Source organism: Bombyx mori, chromosome 26 (assembly GCF_030269925.1).
Source record: "Bombyx mori chromosome 26, ASM3026992v2".
Lineage (NCBI taxonomy): Eukaryota > Metazoa > Arthropoda > Insecta > Lepidoptera > Bombycidae > Bombyx > Bombyx mori.
In genome coordinates this window covers 5,401,329-5,422,479 of record NC_085132.1, presented here as the reverse complement: position 1 = coordinate 5,422,479, position 21,151 = coordinate 5,401,329, and the positions used below count along the sequence as shown (strand labels likewise).

At 38.1% G+C, this 21,151-nt stretch overlaps 1 protein-coding gene across 1 annotated transcript; it reads right to left on the bottom strand.

Annotated features, from left to right (window-relative positions):
- Positions 1 to 93: 93 nt before the first annotated feature.
- LOC101736404 (sideroflexin-1-3) lies at positions 94 to 19,249 on the bottom strand. The gene is made up of 9 exons (XM_004927197.4): positions 19,013 to 19,249; positions 13,721 to 13,888; positions 12,113 to 12,267; positions 11,047 to 11,164; positions 9,110 to 9,185; positions 4,743 to 4,828; positions 3,590 to 3,717; positions 2,917 to 3,101; positions 94 to 2,341 (listed from the first exon to the last, which is right to left on the bottom strand). Exons 2-9 carry the CDS (start codon positions 13,873 to 13,875, stop codon positions 2,282 to 2,284), a joined length of 963 nt encoding a protein of 320 aa, XP_004927254.1. The 5' UTR covers positions 13,876 to 13,888; positions 19,013 to 19,249; the 3' UTR covers positions 94 to 2,281.
- Between the last annotated feature and the right edge of the window lie 1,902 nt (positions 19,250 to 21,151).

Genomic DNA, 21,151 nt, shown 5'->3' with positions numbered 1-21,151 from the left:
AGCTAGTTTTACTTTAATGGCGTTTATTTAATAAAATATTTTATTTTCAAACTAGTTTTTTGTTTTCATCTCAGGACAAAGAAAAAACATAAATGAACTTTGAAACTAGTTTATTTCATACCACGTTTTCAGCACTAATTCTGAAGCATTAAATGCTTTACGAGCTAAATATACGCACAACATATTTATATTAAAAAGTATTACGAACAATAATTATTGTCTTCCAAATGTGCCGCCATTTTGTTTATAACTAGGTAAAGAAACAAAAAACTATAACGCAACAAGCACTCATATTATATTTTAATACATCATTCTTCAAAACAATCTAATCAAGAAAATGTTAACGTAATTTGAAAGGTTTGATTTACATAGATTATTTATCTATATATACTAAAATAAATCTTGGAATGAGAAACTTCGTTCTTGCCAAATGTGAAATTTATAACATTTATTGATTTAGCTTAAACAACCATTTTTCAGATCAATTTACATCATCACAACCGAATACACACATTTATTGAGCATAACTTCAATTAAAAACTTCGAAAATCCTTATTATATACCCTGGTGCCTATTGCTTAACAGATTTACTACAGGGTAATACAGTATTGCAGAAAGTATTCTTACTAATGTTGTAAAAAAAGTTAAAGTTCAAAAACCTTATCGCCAAAGAAAATCTATGCGGTTTTCGAAATATGTATGACATATACAAAAATTTTTGTTTGCTTATATAACATAATTATAATTTAACTTATATACAAAAAAGAGGAAAAGTGAGGAGATTATTCAAAAATAAATTCAAATAAAAAGGAATGTTTGTAAAATGCGACTAAATGCTTCAAAAACAAATAAAATAATCTAAATTACGGTATGTTACCATTTCATGATGTATTGTGAACCGAATAAGTTTATTAAGAAAGTTTATTTAAAGCTTTGTGTCAAATGTAATTTTTCAGTCATATTTCCAGATTACCTCGCTTTCTAACACATTACGCCCTAACTTTTTGCACCGGTATTTGCTAAAATTGTTTCTTCTCAAAATTAAATTTAATGTAAACAAGAAAGGAACATGTCCACTTAATAATTTTTTATATATTTTTCAACATTATCATTCATTGGTTAATGTCAAATCTAAAAACAATATGGCGAATGTGGGCGTTCAGCCTATTTCGCGAAATATATTATACATTTAATTGTAATTACTAAAATTCATTATTATCGCTCTTGACTTGTTGAGACAAAGCTTTTATGCAGACCACCTATTTCAATTTCATGAGAATTCCACCAATTTTAGGGGTCTACATACGTAGTCACCTTGATTTGAATTTTTAGGGACACGTCAAAAGGGTTTAGCAATTGTTTGCTTGCTGAGTCATTACCCGTCTAAGGGGTTGGTTCTACTGAGCGGTTTTAATGGTTCATAAAGGATGGTCGAAGATTACCGACATTTTAGGTTCTTTAAGTAATCAGCATAGCCCAGATTCGCTCAACTAGGGATAGGCAAGGATTCTGAGGACACAGAATTTTTAGAATTGATTCGCGGTGCTATTTTCGCTGACAACCCTAAACTGCTGATAAACGAATTTATAGCTTATTTATCGCAAAAATGATTGTCAGCGATAATAGTAAATGGTCGCGCAATCTGACAACAAGACGGCGAAATGGGATGCGTGGGGCGGTGCCAAACCCGAACGTATTAATAAAGTTAGCCAGTGATACATATGAAACTAAAAGCATTCTGATTGTGCTTAAACCAGATTGCTGAGTTTCACCGATTGTAAGCTACAACTGAGCTTGGTTCTCTTTTGTTCGAATCGTCCCCACCTTATTCATAGGTGCTTATACTCGTATTATTACAGAACTGTTTCAAATTTGTCTCTATCAAAACTAGCTATCAGTAGAGATTTCTGAACTTTTATCCAAGCGAATGTTACTCCGCAGTGTTTGTTCTTGGAAAATGTGGCTCCAAGTCGACATCCGCGTACAGTATATGGTAGCAAATATTCATAGTAATAGCAGTGAGAGGGTTTACGTTTTTAGGACCAACGAAGGCGAGTATACCACCGTGATTGCTCAACATCGCTCAAGGTCATCGACAAATGTCACTAAAACTACTTCCCGTAAGTACAAGACCTCTAGATTTATACAGTTTCAGCGGATCACAACCAATCACCAGATGAATGCTCTTCGCTACAAAATTGATCTCGTCGTCTTTTTAATCGAGACAAACTTATTCGGTACATTATGAAATGACGTCACTTATTTTAAGCCCCATTATGGTTTAGAGTCCCTTATTGTAATACAACTCCTTGACTTGAGGGTGTTTCTTCTTTACGATTTCCTGAAAAACGTAATACAACCAATAAATATGGCACTAATTGTAGTCTACTAAAATACATAATATATCAAATCCTCTTTTTTTGTTATTGCTTAGATGGGTGGACGAGCTCACAGCCCACCTGGTGTTAAGTGGTTACTGGAGCCCATAGACATCTACAACGTAAATGCGCCACCCACCTTGAGATATATATAAGTTCTAAGATTTCAGTATAGTTACAACGGCTGCCCCGCCCTTCAAACCAAAACGCATTACTGCTTCACGGCAGAAATAGGCAGGGTGGTGGTAACTACCCGCGCGGACTCACAGGAGGTCCAACCACCAGTAATTACGGAAATTACAATTTTGTGGGTTTGATATTTATTACACTATGTTATTCCTTCACCGGTTGCAGTCAATCGTGAACATTTGTTGAATACGTATTTCATTAGAAAAATTGGTACCCGCCGGCTGGATTCGAACACCGGTGCATCGCTTAACACGAATGCACCGGAAGTCTTATCCTTTAGGCCACGACGACTTCAAAACTTCGACTACCTCTTGCAAAGGTAACACGGCATAGTGAAGTTTCCACTGACCTTCAGATCGGCTTCGAGACTGTCGACAGCTATGGCGGCGGTCTGACTGAAGAGGGCGCAGCAGAGCGGCGTCGCGAACGTGACGCACAGCCCCACCAGCGACAGCTGGAACGGCACCACCAGCAGGGGCCAGCGGCAGAACATGCCGCGACGTGTGGCGTAGTTCGTGATCATTGGCGTCAAGGCTGGAGATTTGAATGTGCAACTTGGTCTAAGAATTAATTTCCAGACGAATAATCCATTGAAAGTTCTGAGTCACGTTTTTTTGCTAAAATTGGGTCGACTCCTACGACCTTGAGACATGAGGTCATACTCTTAGATTGTGTAATGGCTGTTCCATAACTGTTTCGCGACAGAAGTAGGCAGAGCGGTACTTATCTGTACAGTGCTAGTAACAGTGAGGTGAGTTGAATTGCAGGAGTCGAGTCCAACCACAGCGCGTTTACACAATTCTCTTTCGCCTATTACCTAACTATCCAACTTCAAACTTGATTCGAAGCTCTTTAAAAAAACAGTAGGCAGCGTCTTGGCTCTGCCCCTGCCATTGCTGAAGTCCGTGGGCGACGGTAACCGCTCACCATCAGGTGGGGCGTATGCTCCTCTGCCTACAAGGGTAACAAAAAGTCTTAAACAATTAAAAAGTCTTAGTAGAGGTTGTGATGTTTGTACTCACTCATTCCCGGTACGGCCATGAGTACCCTAGAGATGCAGACTAAAGCGATGCCGCTCCGCGCGGCGGTCTTAGACTCGCCGACGCGTTCGCCGTCCGCCGTGAACACCGGCGTGCCGTTCGCTATCTCACTGAAAGCATCGACGGATGTAACGGTAGCTTCGAGTGCTCGACAGCAGTGTACTTAGTACAAGTTTTTAACGTGACAACGTCTTATAATTCGATGGAGCCGGCTGCACGCACGAAAAAACATGACTCATGCGGCGTTAACTCGCTCTGAGGCGTTCCATTTAAGGCTTGAAGTGCAAGCGAGAGCGTGCAACGAGCGACAAAGAGGCACAATTGGCCTCCGCGTTCGGCAGCGTTCGACATCTGTCTCTCTCCTACTTGAGTGAGCGATGCATCCGCGTGGACAGCTGCTATACAATAATACATTTACATGTTTTCGTCAAGTATGAAGTTCAGTGAAAAGTGAATGTGGTGTCAATTGTCCATACAAAATATCTATCTATCTATTCCATCAGTATTTTCTTATGACGTTCTCACGTTCAACTATCGTCAGTAAACCGACTTTACAGACAACCGATTTTTTAACGTTCTCGATAACGTAAAAGTTAGCTCATATTTGTATGGAATGGGATCGTTTGCCTACGTTTGCCGCTAGGGGCGCTGTTCCAACTGCATACAAAATTGGGTTAACTTTTACGCTATCGAGAACGTTATAAAACTCGCACTAAGCACACAGATATAAGGAAAACTATCTTAATTAAAACATGTCGATACCGTGATTCAAGTTTTTCGGATTTTCTTTAAGACGGCTACCGTTACAAATGAACATTCGAAATTTGAATTTGTTGCGAATTAAACAATATTCTATTCTTAAATTTGAATTATAATATTCTGACAAGTGAAAAATTAACACAAAAAAAATATGTATTGGTCTAATCTCATCTACTGTACTGCATTGTCCAAATTCGATTTCCAAGATATTAAGGAGGGTAGATATAAAGAACAGACTTCTCGTGTATGAAAAAAGAGTCCATTGAAGAAATGATCAGTTAGGGTGGCGCCACCGTAGCAAGTGACGTTAAACATTAAGGTTTGTCTAAATTTGTCTGACAAACTAACTTAAAGAAATATTGATTCGTGTACGTACTTGCTCCTCATCATGGGAATATTGATGAAATTAGCTCCGCAGACGGCCGCGAATGGAACCAAACGGGCGTAGATCGGTTTCATGTTCTGTGAACGTATGAAGATTAATGAAATACTATTAAAAGTAGCGGTAGGCAGCGGCTTGGCTCTGCCCCTGGCATTGCTGAAGTCCATGGGCGACGGTAACCACTCACCGGTGGGCCGTGTGCTCGTCTGCCTACAAGGAAAAAAAAAAGTATTAAATGATCTTTATAGCTGCAACGAAAGGTGCGTACACAGTAAAATAATTATAAAGTCATTCAATAGTCACAGTTTTCTGTCGGTAGTGAATACGGTGAGCTCGCTTGGGTAGGTAAAACCACTCTACTGGTTTATGCCTCTGAAATGATGCGTTCTGATTCGAACAATGAGGCAACTATGTCTACGTCTAAAGTCTATGGTCTTCGCGGACCTTATTATAAGCACCGTTGTCGAAATTCCTTTTTTCCGGTCATCGTTCTAGTCGAACCCGTCGCTTGCGATGAAGGGCTCGACGAGTAAATTAACCCTTAGACACAGCCCACTGAGTTTCTCGCTGGATCTTGTCAGTGGGTCGCGTTTCCGATCCGGTGGTAGATTCTGCGAAGCACGGCTCTTGCTAGGGTTCGTGTTAGCAACGTCGTCAGGTTTGAGCCCCGTGAGCTCACCGACTAGTTAAGGTTCCGCTGATATAGCCTCTCAAGGCTATCAGCATAGGTAGGGGCAAAAAAAACCTTTTTTACCCCAATTGTCATTGATAAGTTTCAATCTAGTTTCTACTGGTCTGTATCGGAACAAAGGTAATGTTAGTCAGGTGTATTACTGACACAAAAGATTACAGGGATGTTGCAGGTAATTGTTTGACTTGTTCCTAAAGATTTCGATGTGACTCAAACTATGTATTAAAATATTCTGTCAAATTTTTCAGTCATTATGCCAGGTGATATCTAACATTTCATTCGTGTCACATGTTTTTAAAAGTACAAGGTAGGTACCTACTCTATGTTTGTTCAACAAGGTTTCCAACATAAAAAACAACGCGCACTTTAAGATAAGATGTGTGATAAAATTAACAAGAATCTGCATAAAATGTGATGTAAAATGTGAATTGCCCCAGATACGTGAAAATTGTTTGTGGATTTTCATCCACACAATGAGTAAAATTTGCAATTTGAATTTGAGCAATTTGAATGTGATTTTCAATTTGTTTAAGCTTAAAACTTTATCTGATACTTCTTTAGAATTTTTTTCGTACAAATCGATTGATAAACACGATTGTATTGATGGATGTATTGCTAGCCAAGATAAGGTAACCGCCGCGAAGAAACCACACCTTCGTGTCTCAAGGGTTGAGACAGCCGTTTAAGTATTTATTTAAGACTTAGACCTCACGTTTCAAATTAGCGGCATTCAAATTCTGATATCTATGGCTTCCAGTATCCAACACAAGGTGATGGTACCCAGTTCACGTCATCTCGGATCCTCCCGATCCACTAACGGTGCTTTTAGGTACTTCAAGCACCGGTCACCGTTCTCGACTCGAGGCGAGGGCTCGACGAGTAAATTAACTCCCAGACACAGCCCACTGAGTTTCTCGCCGGATCTTCTCAGTGGGTCGCGTTTCCGATCCGGTGGTAGATTCTGCGAAGCACGGCTCTTGCTAGGGTTCGTGTTAGCATCGTCATCAGGTTTGAGCCCTGTGAGCTCACCTACTAGCCACGGTTACGCTGAAACAGCCTCTAAAGGCTATCAGATTAGGTAGGAAAAAAAAAAGGTACCCAATAAAGTTGTTATTTGCGGAAAAAAACCGTTGTAGTTGTCACAATCAATCATTTTCGAATCCCTGAATAATTAGTAAGTAAATAGAGGTGTTCTATTTTCATTGAACAAACATAGCGCGTAATTTCCTCCGCGCTTGCCTGGGGGCAGTGGCTCTGACGTCACCAGAGATAATCTTTCATTCTCGTATATTTGCGATGTCATTACGAGCCGGGTGATAAGTGAGCATTCATGGTTCATTGTTGATGACAAACAAACGCTCATGAACACGATCTCATTATGGTTATTTGTAAGTCACACCCTGATTTTACTTTGTCAGGATTGCATTTAGTCAATGTGGTTGTTGAAAGCAATATGGCATTTTGCAATGCGTAGGTATGTGGAAATTTAACACAAGGAGGCTTGATGTCCATATGTAGCATGATGATTGGATATGCTGTGTCGACCCCACATAATGAAGTCGTCGTGGCCTAAAGGTTAAGACGTCCGGTGCATTCGTATCTAGCGATGCACGGGTGTTCGAATCCCGCAGGCGGGTATCAATTTTTGTAATGAAATACGTATTTAACAAATTTTAATGTTCACCGTTGACTTCCACGGTGAAGGAATAACATCGCGTACCTACCTAGTAAAATCAATCACGTAATTAATGGTGGTAGGACGTCTTCTGACTCCGCAAGGATAGGTACCACCACCCTATTTCTGCCGTGAAGCAAGTAGTAATGCGTTTCGGTTTGAAGGGTGGGGCAGTCGTTGTAACTATACTGAGACCTTAGAACTTATATCCCAAGGTCGGTGATGGCATTTACGTTGTAGATGTCTATGGGCTCCGGTAACCACTTAACATCAGGTGCGCCGTGAGCTCATTTACCTACCTAAGCAATAAAAAATGTGAGTTAAGTAAAAGCATGGAAGATTGTTTTTAAAGTACCGTGCAATATTAAAACTACTTTTAACTGTAAAACACTCATACACGATCGACCGATCGATGACAAGAAATGGTGAAATATTGTTAGTTACGGTGCGTGCAATGGAAAAAGCCTTTATTTAAATTCAACTTTAGGATTGTTATATTTTAAGTCATTATTGCATTAAAAATTTGTCTACGTTTTTCGGAACATACTTCGTTTTTATTATAATTAATTAAAAAGAAAAACTGATAAAGCAATTTAAATTACTAATTGGAAAAGTTAATTCATTATGGAGTTTACAACAACAGGCCACAGATAATCGTTCTCAAAAACATTCCACACAGAAAAAATATTAGGAAATTCATTCTAGTAAACAATTCGACACACCTTCCTTACGTGAGATATTTACTCGAGAATTCACAAATTCACGAAAAATATGACTGATAACGTTGATAACGCCATACCATTTGTCACGATTACATTACAACAATATTATCGCTTTCTTGTGTGTGCGTCTTGATCATTCAAACATTGATAAAAAAAGATTCCCTTTTAATTGTTTTAATTTACGGATTTTTTTTTGTCCTTTATTCAGTAAACTAGATTAATGCTTTTTTTTATTTTTTTTATTGCTCGGATGGGTTGACGCGCTCACAGCCCACCTGGTGTTAAGTGGCTACTGGAGCCCATGGGCATCTACAACGTAAATGCGCCACCCACCTTGAGATATAAGTTCTAAGATCTCAGTATAGTTACAACGGCTGCCCCGCCCTTCAAACCGAAACGCATTACTGCTTCACGGCAGAAATACGCAGGGCGGTGGTACCTACCCGCACGGACTCACAAGAGGTCCTACCACCAGTAACTGTACAAGAGGTCCTACCACCAGTTAATTTGACGGAATTTGACGGAAAAACAGAGTAATTTGACGGAAATTGTGCTTAAAGCACTGTTTTTTTTTCCTACCTAAGCTGATAGCCTTGAGAGGCTATATCAGCGTAACCTTAACTAGTAGGTGAGCTCACGGGGCTCAAGCCGGAGTGTTGCTAACACTGACCCTAGCAAGAGCAGTGCTTCGCAGAATCTACCACCGGATCGGAAACGCGACTGAGAAGATCAGGCGAGAAACTCAGTGGGCTATGTCTGTGGGTTAAAAGCACTGTTCAGATCCAGATATAGGTAGTAAAGGGTTCTTATTACTTTTTTTTTGTTGCCCTTGTAGGCAGACGAGCATACGGCCCACCTAATGGTGAGTAGTTACCATCGCCCATGGACTTCAGCAATGCCAGGAGCAGAGCCAAGCCGCTGCCTACCGTACATTAAATGATTTGAATATGCTGCAATTTTAATGGAGGAATTTTCTCAGTTGAAGCCTTCATTTCCATGCTTTTAGGTGCTTCAAACAACGGTCACTGTCCTCGTCGAGCTCATTGACTATGATGAAGAGTTCGACGTTTGAACTAAAGTCTTGAATTTGCATTAAGTACGTGCGCGACAAATAGATGAATAACTCGATAACTCAATATCACGCCGACCGATTTCGATGATTATTGTTTTTAGTGCATATTAATTTGTTTTGGAATATCTTTTTTTTTCTATTTGAAGTCAGTTATTGTTAAAGCATACCTATTTACAATAATTATATAAGTTACATACATACCTTAACTTTGCTATTAAGATACAAAGCTGTACCGAGAGCGCCTCCGCAGGCAGCGCAATATGAAGCCAATAGACGTCTAAAAACAACAAACTATCATTTGTCGTTGGAACCGAGAGTCTGGTGCTTGGAAATTGCCTGGTTCTAGGAGTTGGGAAGTGAGCTCAAATTAATAATTATTCCGCCCTTTAAACTAGACCCGCACGATTGCCCTACCACCAGTAAATACACAAGAAAATTCGCGGATTTTATTCTTACGACCCGGTGTTATCTAAGCATAACAAACCATTATTTGTCGTTGGAATAGTGTTTGGAAATTGCCTGGTCCTTGGACTTGAGAAGTGAGCTCAAATCAATAATTATTCCGCCCTCTAAACTAGACCCGCACGATTGCCCTACCACCACTAAATACACAAGAAAATTCGCGGATTTGATTCTTACGACCCGGTGTTATTTAGACCCAAGTTTAGTACGTATTTATTTGAGCAACGGTATAGGCATTAGTTTACTTTAGTGTTAGGCTAAGAACGCATTGCAATCTTTGCGTAATAAGACCATTAATTAAACATTAGCTTGATAAAGTTCGCACGTAGACTATTCGAAAGGTCCCAAACGTACCAAGTAAGGTCCCAAGTAAACGTACCGAGTTTTACTGGTGGTACGACCTCTTACGAGTCAGTGCGGGCAGGTACCACCACCCTGCCTATTTCTGCCGTGAAGCAGTAATGCGTTTCGGTTTGAAGGGTGGGGCAGCCGTTGTAACTATACTGAGACCTTAGAACTGATATCTCAAGGTGTGTGGCGTATTTACGTTGTAGATGTCTGTGGGCTCCAGTAACCACTTAACGACAGGGGGGCTGTGAGCTCATCCACCCATCTAAGCAATAATTTTTTTTTAAAAAATCTTGTATGTCAATGTAGGGATTCATCGGAGAAGAAGTGTTAGTATTCTCTGCTTATTATACCACAGTACTGAAAACATCAACCGGCATTTACTGGTAGTAGGGCGTATTGTAGACCACTATTGTACTACCACCCTGCCCAATTTGTGCCGCGAAGTATTCGAGTTTTAAGTATCGGCGAGTTTTTGATAATACAATTTTCGACTTCGAACCCATATCTAAAGGCAATAAAGGCGGGTATTCGCATTGTCAATAATAAAGGATCATTTGCATTTTAGCTCTGAATCCAGCTAATTAATGTTCTACTTAATATAATTTTCTAAAATTCAACAGAAGACAAAATCACAAACAATCTGTACTATGGCCCAAGGTTGGAGCCAATGATTGATAGTAATTTAGTTCATCAATTGCTGTTTGCTATTTTCAAGGAATAAATACTTACGTGATTTATGTACGTGAACAGAAAATGTTACGCACAAGTTAGTAGTTCTTATCATTCGACTTATCATTTTATTTTGGGACATTGTTTAATTGGCATTTTTTTTAAACATTACATTTTTTTTGTTGGTAATGTAGGCTGTAGTATTATTTTATTGTGGAGCCAGAGTTTGATTCGAAATTTATAGCTTTATTATGTTATCAGTATTTTCTTTCAAAATATCGATTTTCGCATACCTACCATAAATGTTCCTCGTACCTAAATAGCGTGTCACCATCAAACATATTATTATAAAACCCTTTTCATTTAAAACAAAATACCGGAGGGTAGTAGTCAATTTACAAACAAAAAAAACTACTATACTAGCGACCCACCCTCGCTTCGCTTCGGAAACTAATTTATTATTGATTTCTCCACTAATTAATGGATGTTATTATACATATAAACCTTCCTCTTCAATCACTCTATCTATTAAAAAAAGCCGCATCAATATCCGTTGCGTAGTTTTAAAGATTTAAGCATACATAGGGACAGACAGATATAGGGACAGAGAAAGCGACTTTGTTTTATACTGTGTAGTGATTTAGCGTGTAACTCACGATGTACTTATAGGTGCATCTCCTGATCGATTCGTGTAGTTCACGACAGCGTTGAAGGTCTGATTCACCCATTGCCAGAAAACCGTGGCCGGCGTTGTCTTGTAGAACGTTATCATACCTAAAAACCATTTAAAATTGACATTACATTCAATCGTTTTATGTATTGTAAATGAAACAAATTCTTAGATTTGTTTACTAGATAAGTTTTTATCATGAAGTTCAAGGTAAAGCGGTCGTAATCGTACGTTAGACGCGTGATATATTTTAATGTTACATATTGGTAAACGTTGCTTCATATCTCCGAGTCTACGGTAGGAAAACTTGCGGCCTATATATCTTCGTTATTGGTTACCGTCGCTAATGGACAGCAGCAATAGCAGGAACAAGTTGCTGCCTAACGCTGACTATTAATATTCACAATCTACAGCAGCAAAATAACATTTTTCTAACACCTTGTAGAAATAGTATTTCAGATTTTTATAGTCATATACGCCTTAATCAAATGGCCCCACGTCATCTCGGATCCTCCCGATCCACTAACGGTGCTTTTAGGTACCTCAAGCACCGGTCATCGTTCTCGTCAAACACGTCGTTTGCGACGAAGGGCTTGGCGAGTAAATTAACCCATAGGACACAGCCCATTGAGCTTCTCGCCGGATCTTCTCAGTGGGTCGCGTTTCTGATGCTAGATTCTGCGAACCACTGCTGTTTGCTAGGGTTAGTGTTAGCAACGTCGTCAAGTTTGAGCCCCGTGAGCTCACCTACTAGTTAAGGTTACGCTAATGTGGTCTTTCTAGACCATCAGCTTAGGTAGGAAAAATAAAGTTTCTTCATATCCGAATCTACGGTAGGAAAACATGTATCCTATATATTCATTAGCGATTACCTTCGCTAATGGACAGCAGCAATGCCATAAGCAGAGCCGAGGTGCTACTCACCACTGAGCAATAATATCCACAATCTACAGCAGCAAAACAACTTTGCCTTATTTTTCCGATTTCTATAGTTATATACACCTACATCAAATTGTCGGAACTTTGCTTTGAGCGTCACTAGATACACTTACATCCCGTAATGATAGTGTTCATGGGAGCCTGTGCCGCCATGCGTCCGAGCACGAACATTTTCTCTCCCGTGTCTGGATGGAAGGCGCTGTCGTACAAATATTTAGTACTCCATAACTTCTCTTCATCGTATCCGGGCGGCATACGACGTGTTTTTCTGAGACGAAAAAGTATTACCCGTTAGGGATGGGTCACAGATATTGCGATATTTTTTTTTTTATTGCCCTTGTAGGCAGACGAGCATACGGCTCACCTGATGGTGAGTGGTTACCGTCGCCCATGGACTTCAGCAATGCCAGGGGCAGAGCCAAAACGTTTCCTACCGGACATTAAATGATTTGAATATGCTGCAATTTTAATGGAGGAATTTTCCACAAGCCTCGTTTGAAGAAGGACAAGACATAGCACTCGGGAAACACTGTGGAGGGGAGCTCATTCCAAAGCCGGATCGTACGTGGCAAAGCCTAAATCTATTGCGTTTACTGGTAAACGTGTTCAGGGTTGAAACATGAGGTCGTAGTTTCAATTGTATATTAAACTATTTTATAACTATAGATGTATCTTCATGTGTATATGTGTGTATTATACGGAGATTAAAAAATTTTTTTTTTTCTCGGAACCAAGATCGAAAATTTTGTTTAGATGCCAAAATAGGCCTCTGAAAATAGGACCACATCACACTTTTGACCACATCACACTTTTGGATTTCCCATAATTGTTTTGATTTTTGAAACTAATGAACCATAAATTGCTCTGCAATTTGATTAAATGATTAAATGAATGATTTATTTATTTCAGACTAGCTGACCCGGCAGACTTCGTAGTGCCTCAATCGATAAATAAAAGACATAAGGAATCCGTCCGATGACGGACACATCAAAGGACAACTGTTATTTTTAATTAATTCCGAGCATTTTCATATTTATATACCTTTTAAACCTTCTCTGGATTTCCACAAATAATTCAAGGCCAAAATCAGCCAAATCGGTTCAGCCGTTCTCGAGTTTTAGCGAGACTAACGAACATCAATTCATTTTTATATATATAGATAGAAGATAGATAACAACAAGTTATGTGTCCATAGCAACATTGAAATATACTTAAATATACCAAAACAAATAAAATAAAAAATAATTATCAGTTGAAAACATTTAAATATTCCATTCCAATGATACGTACTTTGAATCAACCGTTATTGTTATTATTTTTATTTAGTCCGCAAGTGAACCATGGTACAATAGTTCTAGTACCGACAGTCATAACGGTCTGTAGTCAGTTATAACAGCCTTCAGGATGCTGTAAGGGCTGACCCGGACCTGGCGAATCAGGGATGTGCACCTTTTCCGCATGGTCGTATAGAAACAATCGACTCGTGCATCGGCGAAGATCCCCCAACCCATCCCCGAGCCCCAACAACGCCCTGAACGCATTATTGTATTGAACGCGTAAGGCGCTGTACGGATTTTGAGTATAGAACACCCACAGGCTGCTAGTATAGAAGGACGTACAAAACGTTCTAAATAGAGTAACATATGAACAACATCTTATCATTTTAAAAAATTCAACAAAAAGTTTTGTTGACGAGTACCTAAATGTTGGATTTTTTTTACCTGAATTCAGCAACGATCCTCTGTGCCTCGTCGAGTTCCGCATCCGAAGCCAACACGTTGAGAGGGTTGGTCAGTTGCAGGAAGTGCTTGGCTCTACCCGAATACGTGCTCTGATCGTATCGAGGTTTGTCCAGATCTATTTGTGGGCTGCCCATGGCTCTTTGGTACCTTACAAAATGTACAATATTAGTAAACATACGATGTTGAATAGTTTTATTTTTTTATTTTTTTAGTTAAACGGCTGCCCCACTCTTCAAACCGAAACGCATTACTGCTTCACGGCAGAAAATAGGCTGGGTGGTGGTACCTTCCGTGCCGTCTCACAAGAGGCCTACGCAAATTATACTGTTTGCGGGTTTGATTTTTATTACACGATGTTATTCCTTCGCCGTGGAAGTGAATCGTGAATATTTGTTTAGTACGTATTTCATTAGCTCAATTTGCTCGTCGAGCTCTTCGTCGCAAGCGAAGGGTTCCACGAGGACGGTGACCGGTACTTGTGGTACCTGAAAGCACCGTTAATGGATCAGGAGGATCCGTAATGACGTGTTTAGGGTGACGTCGACTGTTTACCTTTCGGTCTACAGGATCGGGTATGTGCCATTCACTCTCGATCTGTCTCTTTATATTCCATCGTAGCATTAAACGATTAACGCAACCTCGTCGGAAGTCGCATTAGAAGTTTTACTTCAAAAATAAATACAGTAAGGCTTGTCGTTTAAATACCTATTTATGGATGCATATTTAAAACTAGTTATATTCAACTAGTTATTTTCGAAGTCGTCGTGGCCTGAAGGATAAGACGTCCGGTGCATTCGTATCTAGCGGTGCAACGGTGTTCGAATTTTACCAATTTTTTTAATGAAATACGTACTTAACAAATGTTCACAATTGACTATTTGAGCCGTGAAGCAGTAATGCGTTTCGGTTTGAAGGGTGGGGCAGTCGTTGTAACTATACTGAGACCTTAGAACTTATATCTCAAGGTGGTTGGCGCATTTACGTTGTAAATGTCTATGGGCTCCAGTAACCACTTAACATCAGGTGGGCTGTGAGCTCGTCCATCCACCTAAGCAATAAAAAAAAAAACCCACTTAACACCAGGTGGGCTGTGGGCTCGTCCACCCATCTAAGCAATAAAAAAATTTAACTCTATTGGATCCATGACTGCCCATGGCTAGCAGTGAAAGCATTATGTCTGACGAATTGAAACTCATCTAAAAGACTGCGGTTCATTTTATTACTGCCATTATCAATTCATTCAAAAATGTCGATAGCGAGACTCAGAAAGCTATATTTTTAAGCCTAGTCTTAGACGACTTGTTATTACAAAGACGAGGTTTCTTTACATTATCACGTGTTTATTTCGCTTGTTTGATGAAAGATATTTTAATGTTAAATTCAACATGATTCCGACAGGGCTTATCGTTGATTCGTTCTCAAGCGTTTCCAAGGTTTTTTTTTTGAGTAATTTATGATAACCGACTATGATTAATTGACCGCTTCCTTAGCTATGATTGACAGGATTACTTTATAAAATATTGTTGTACGGATCTGGAATAGATTGATAGTTTAAGGGCTTTAAGTAAAAGAATCTTGATACGTTGCTACCTGATGGTCACGATACCTGACTGTACCTATCTGTTTTTGAAAATAAAATAAAATGTCTAATGTACCTCTGCCTAAGTTTTGAATGTGGTTTTTAATGATGCTGTGTGACTGAAGATCTTGCTAGCTAGCATTAAGATATGTTCCATTTTACATCATTTACAGATTTATTTTTTACCAGCCGTTTACCAGCTGTTACCCGCGACTTCGCCCGCATAATCAAGGAAAAATGTTAGAGAAGTTTTAAATGGGAATGAGATATTTTTTTTGGGTATAAAAGTTTGCCTATGTACCATTGTTTCGATTTAACGTAAAAGAAGGACAAACAAACACTTTCAGATTTATAATATTTAAAAATTATAATGTACGAATTACATATGGAGTAATAGAAGTATGGATTTATTCCTGTTGGTAAGGCGCATTATAAGCTCGCCTGTGGGTAACCTGTCCTGCCTATTTCTATCACAAAGCAGTTATCGGTTTGAAGTTTGAAGAGAGCCGTTGCACCAATGCACTTAGATCTTCAAGACGGCACAAACTGTTGCAGTTACTTATAGCTTGCACGTCTATCTAACGTCCAATGCTGTGATTGTTAACAAGAGATTCGGAAGTTGAAATATAATTGGAAAAATTCCGGAGGTTACATTAATAAATGAGATGCCGTAAAATAATACCTCAGACGGTGGATGAAAGTAACCTACAACTTCAATACTTAGTAATTCCATCATAAAAGTCATCTAACATGGAACCGAGATAAAGATATACCTAAATAGTACAATTTATCAAATAAAATTTGTCCTTCAACTCGTACTGTACAGATTTAAGTCCGCAAATACGATAAATTAACAATAATCGAATTATGATAATAGTGGTCGCTATCAATGTCAATGACATACAACTCATTATGTTTTACGTCATTGAGATGTAGAACAGAAATAAGAGTTTTATTGTTGGAGCTGTAGACCAGGGCATCACAGCGCGAATGCGACATGACGACAATAAGTAATTGAGTTGGAGAGCGGAATCGGAAAATTCGGTGCCTAATTAAAAATACTTTTACGAAAATCACAAAAACTCCTCGTCCGTGACCACGAAATTTGTAAAGTATACGAAAAGTCCGAAATAATATTATGACAATAAAATGTGTTTTAATTTCACTTAAGACTCGACGAAAATCGGAGAAAATCTATCTATATATATATAAAAATGGAATGCTGTTCGTTTGTCTCGCTAAAACTCGAGAACGGCTGCACCGATTTGGCCTTGGAATTTTGGTCTTGAATTATTTGTGGAAATCCAGAGAAGGTTTAAAAGGTAGATAAATATGAAAATGCTCGGAATTAAATAAAAATAACAATTTTGTTTTCCCTTTGATGTGTCCCCCATCGAACGGATTCCTTTTGTTTGTTTTAAGTTTATTTTATAAAAAAGTTTAGGTCTTTTATTTATCGGTTGAGGCACTAAGAAGTGTACCGGGTCAACTAGTACTAAATACAATACTACTCATACGGTACGGTACGGTCGTAAAAAAAATTTGAAGCACGTACGTATTATATAGATATACTTATCAGTAGCTTTTAATCTAAGGTTTTTGAATGTTTACGTACATATTAAGGGATTAGAATTTGAATTAAATCCAATTTAGCCTTAAATGACGACTGGAATCTCGTTCGTAAGTTCGTGTATTATAAAGTAATCTTCACAATTATGTTACGTTCAAATGTATACGTGCTGTATTTAAGAATATAAACGGTTACGATATCCAGTAAAGACACGTATCTATCAAAATTCTGAATATTCTAATTAATTATGCTAATAAATCCCATGTTTGAATACAATGCGTATTTGTGATTGATTATGAATTATTTATTTCAAGTAATGATATTGTTCATATTGCCAGTAACTCGCGTTTCAATTTGAAGAATGAGACGGTCGTTTTGCTTCGATGTCATTTCCCCGCAACGGGTGGAACCATTAATGTTGAAACGACTTCGTGGTTGTGTGAATGTCTATTTAATAACAGACCGAACCGTGAGGTCTTTCGATGGTAACAAACAAAAAAAAACAAATGAATATTAGTTTTTCACACCACAGTATAGCTGTGTATTCTAAGTAGGTTTTGTATCATAGAATGATGAATGAAAAATGAGTGTTAAAAGGAAAGAAAAAATACATTTTTATCGTAATTTCATTATTTAGGAAATTATAGTTGTAGAAGGTATCTTCTTCTTCTTCTCAGTCGTGTCACTCTTGACAGAGTGGTCGTGATCGTCATGTAGTGTTGGAAGGGGTAGACTTGATGCGTCTCACGATGTCGCGCCATCTCTCCCTGCTCGAGGCCATTCTACTGCACTCATTTAGGGGACCTCCCACTGCAGTTTTAATTTGGTCGGTCCACCGCATTGGTGGCCTCCCGCGCGGTCTTGTACCATCAACGCTTCCCTGTACAACGAGGCGTTCTATGGACCGGCCATCTCGTCGTGAAACGTGTCCGAAGAAATTCACCATTCGAGACTGTACTATACCAAATAGACGCTGCTTGATGCCGAGTTCCTGAAGTATCGAGACATTTGTACGAAAGTCGGTCCACGAAACTCCAAGCATTCTTCTCCAGCACCACATTTCCAGAGCGTCTATTTTCTTCCTTTCCACGTCTCGCACGGTCCACGTCTCAGCAGCGTATAGAAATATAGAGAATATTAGTGTTCTAACGAGCCTGATCTTTGTGGTTTTGGTTATGTTTCTATTTCTCCATACTTTCCTCAGCCCGTCCATCGCCGACCTCGTGAAGGTATAGGACCTATAGTTTAATTCAGAACTATCGGTTGCAAGCCGAATTCTGTCGTACTTGAATCCCAAGTCTAAATAAACTTATTCAATTGAAGTTTTATTCTTTACTTTACGGCGAAAAAATGTGTATACGGCCCATTAAATAGATCTACGGCACTAATCGGTCATGGTCATTGTCTATAGCTAAATTCGATATATAAATTATAATTTAATTTAAATATATAATTTTTCGGAATTCAGTCTGTCTTCTCGCTCTATTTACATATAGATAATTAAAATGATAAAGAATAAATTTGTACTAAATATATTACTCAATGGTCGAAACGAAAAATGACCGTATTAAAGATTATTTAATAGAATTTTAATTTCCAATGTAAAAACTTTGGTTTGCTGTTTAAAGTAATAAAAATGGTAGGTACGTTCTTAAAAAACTGTAAGAGGCAACGAAAAAGTTTTATTATTTATAAAAATCAAAACTTTTGTATCACAATTTGTATGTAATCACTATACCTAATTTTAATATATTTTTTCCGAAACCGTGTCCAGTTTTCTAGGTTTAGCCAAGCATTATTTTATTGATTAGAATTTCTTACTTAAATGATTATTTCTCAACAAACAGGTCACTGATAACGTTATAAATATTGACCTCATCGTCTTATCAAATTATTAATATTTCGGTCTCATACATTCACTCGCTCGGTTGAATTACGATCACGTAATACCCATCGACTAAAATCAATAATTTCAACAAAAATTATGATCTAGGCTTCTGACCCAATTATTATTTATTAAAAAAGTTATTAATCTAATAATGACAACAAAGAAAACGAATTTTCATAGAATACAATGCGATTAACATTACATATATTATCGGATTATAATTAAATTACTTACCTTTCTGTTTATAATGCTATGAAAGAAAATAGTCCCGAAAATCCTGACGCATTTAGTATGAATTACTATTAAATTTGTTTCATTACCGGAATTTTATAGTAGTTTGTTAAAATAAATAAATTTTTAACGCAACCCAAGTTCAAATGTTGCGCCGCGACAGACGTTTGATAGGTACTTTGAAAATCACATGTGACGTGAAAATCAATCCGACTTCTATGTTATTGCCATTTTTTGTCGAATGTGGCGCTAGCGTGACGATTTTTCTGAAATGTCTTTCCTTTATCAAGTTTTCATGTGTGGCAAAGGTTTGTGGATCTTAAGGGAGGTATTCATTGTAAAAATTAACGCTTGATTTTTTAGATTTTGTTGCTGGCAATCTTGTATTACTGATATAGTTTTTTTTTCCTACCTAAGTTTATGCCCTTGAGAGGCCATTTCAGCGTAACCCTAACAAGTAGGTGAACTCACGGGGCTCAAGCCTGGCGACGTTCCTAACACTAACCCTAGCAAGAGCAGTGCTTCGTAGAGTCTACCACCGGATTGGAAACGCGACCCACTGAGAAGTTCCGGTGAGAAACTCAGTGGACTGCGTCTGTGGGTTAATTTACTCGCCGAGCCCTTCGTCACAAGCAACGGGTTCGACGAGAACGATGACCGGACTGCTTCTAGAGACCTTCGTTATCTACGTTTCTACTTTTTCTTTGAAACAAGAAAATATGAAAGGATCTCCCTTCGAGAGCACTTCTCGAACCTGATGGAAATCCTCCACTAAACGCTGTGCTCGACTGCTAAAAAGGGCAAAAAGAGAAAACACACTTAAGTAAATACTGCTGTTGCAATATGTTTAGGTGCAACTCCAATTTCTTATTTTTTTACGTCCAAGATATTTTAATTTAAAAGTATACCTTGTAATAAATGTTCGTCGAATCTTTGTGATGGAGTCGCAGCATTACCTATAGGTACTTTTCTAAAACGATTCTTTTTACGATTTATTTTTGCGAAAAATAGATTTTGATTCTTTATCTAATTTAACAAAATTATTTCATTCCCTAAAGTGGCTATTGAACTTTTTTTTTTTTTTTTTATTGCCCTTGTAGGCAGACGAGCATACGGCCCACCTGATGGTGAGTGGTTACCGTTGCCCATGGACTTCAGCAATGCCAGGGGCAGAGCCAAGCCCGTTTTTAAAGGGATACAGCATGATTTGTACCTATATACATTTTCTTCATAGGTACCGTACGGTACCGTACCAAAAGCATTATTTTGACATTTTGAACTTTTTAAAGCTATCACTTTTTTAAAGGTATTTTATGACCTGGTAACTGAGACTTTTAAGTTATGTCTTATTTTAATTTATATTCTTATTTTTATGAAAAATGATAATATGGAGTGAAATGTAATGAAGATGATTCATTTAAGACATTAACCAACTGGGATGAAATGAGATGATATGGGATGAAATATAATGTCAGTAAAATGGTGGTCATTTACTGAGATTTTTTCAGTGGACTTTTTGGAGGATCCCGAGAAGTTACGTCCAGCGGCTTTGTTTCATTTTCCCACATTTGAGCACTTTCACAGATATTAAGCAGCTAATAAACCACCCTTAATACACATTTAAACCTGAAAAAACACTAAATAGACAAAATAAAACAAATCACGCAACTTCACTTCTCGTGTTCCCGCCAAAAAGTCCAAGCTGTCACTGAATGTAGATAGGTATTAGAAGAAGTCCAGTAAATCAGTACCGGTAAAATGGGGCGATTAGGGATTGACAGGCGAATCGGGAAAAAACCGGGAAAATCTTTCGACGCTCAATATAAGTTATAAATTCGTTGCAAAATCTTCCATTTTTTGTAGTTTAATAGTAGAATGTTGAAAGTTCACAAAACAACTCTGAATATGTATAATAATAGCTGCTAACTTATAAAAAATCGCGTTTCAAATTAACTTCCTGTGGTGGTAATTATTTTAGTGCTAGAAACTTTGCTCTCTTTTATTTATTTGATAATAATAGAAGACGACTATGATTTATAAACGTTATTTAGTGTTTGAACCAGCATATATATTAAAGGTAAGTCTCAGTTGTTATTGGTTTTAATGTATTTGATTAAATAAAAATACATGTAAAAATCTGTT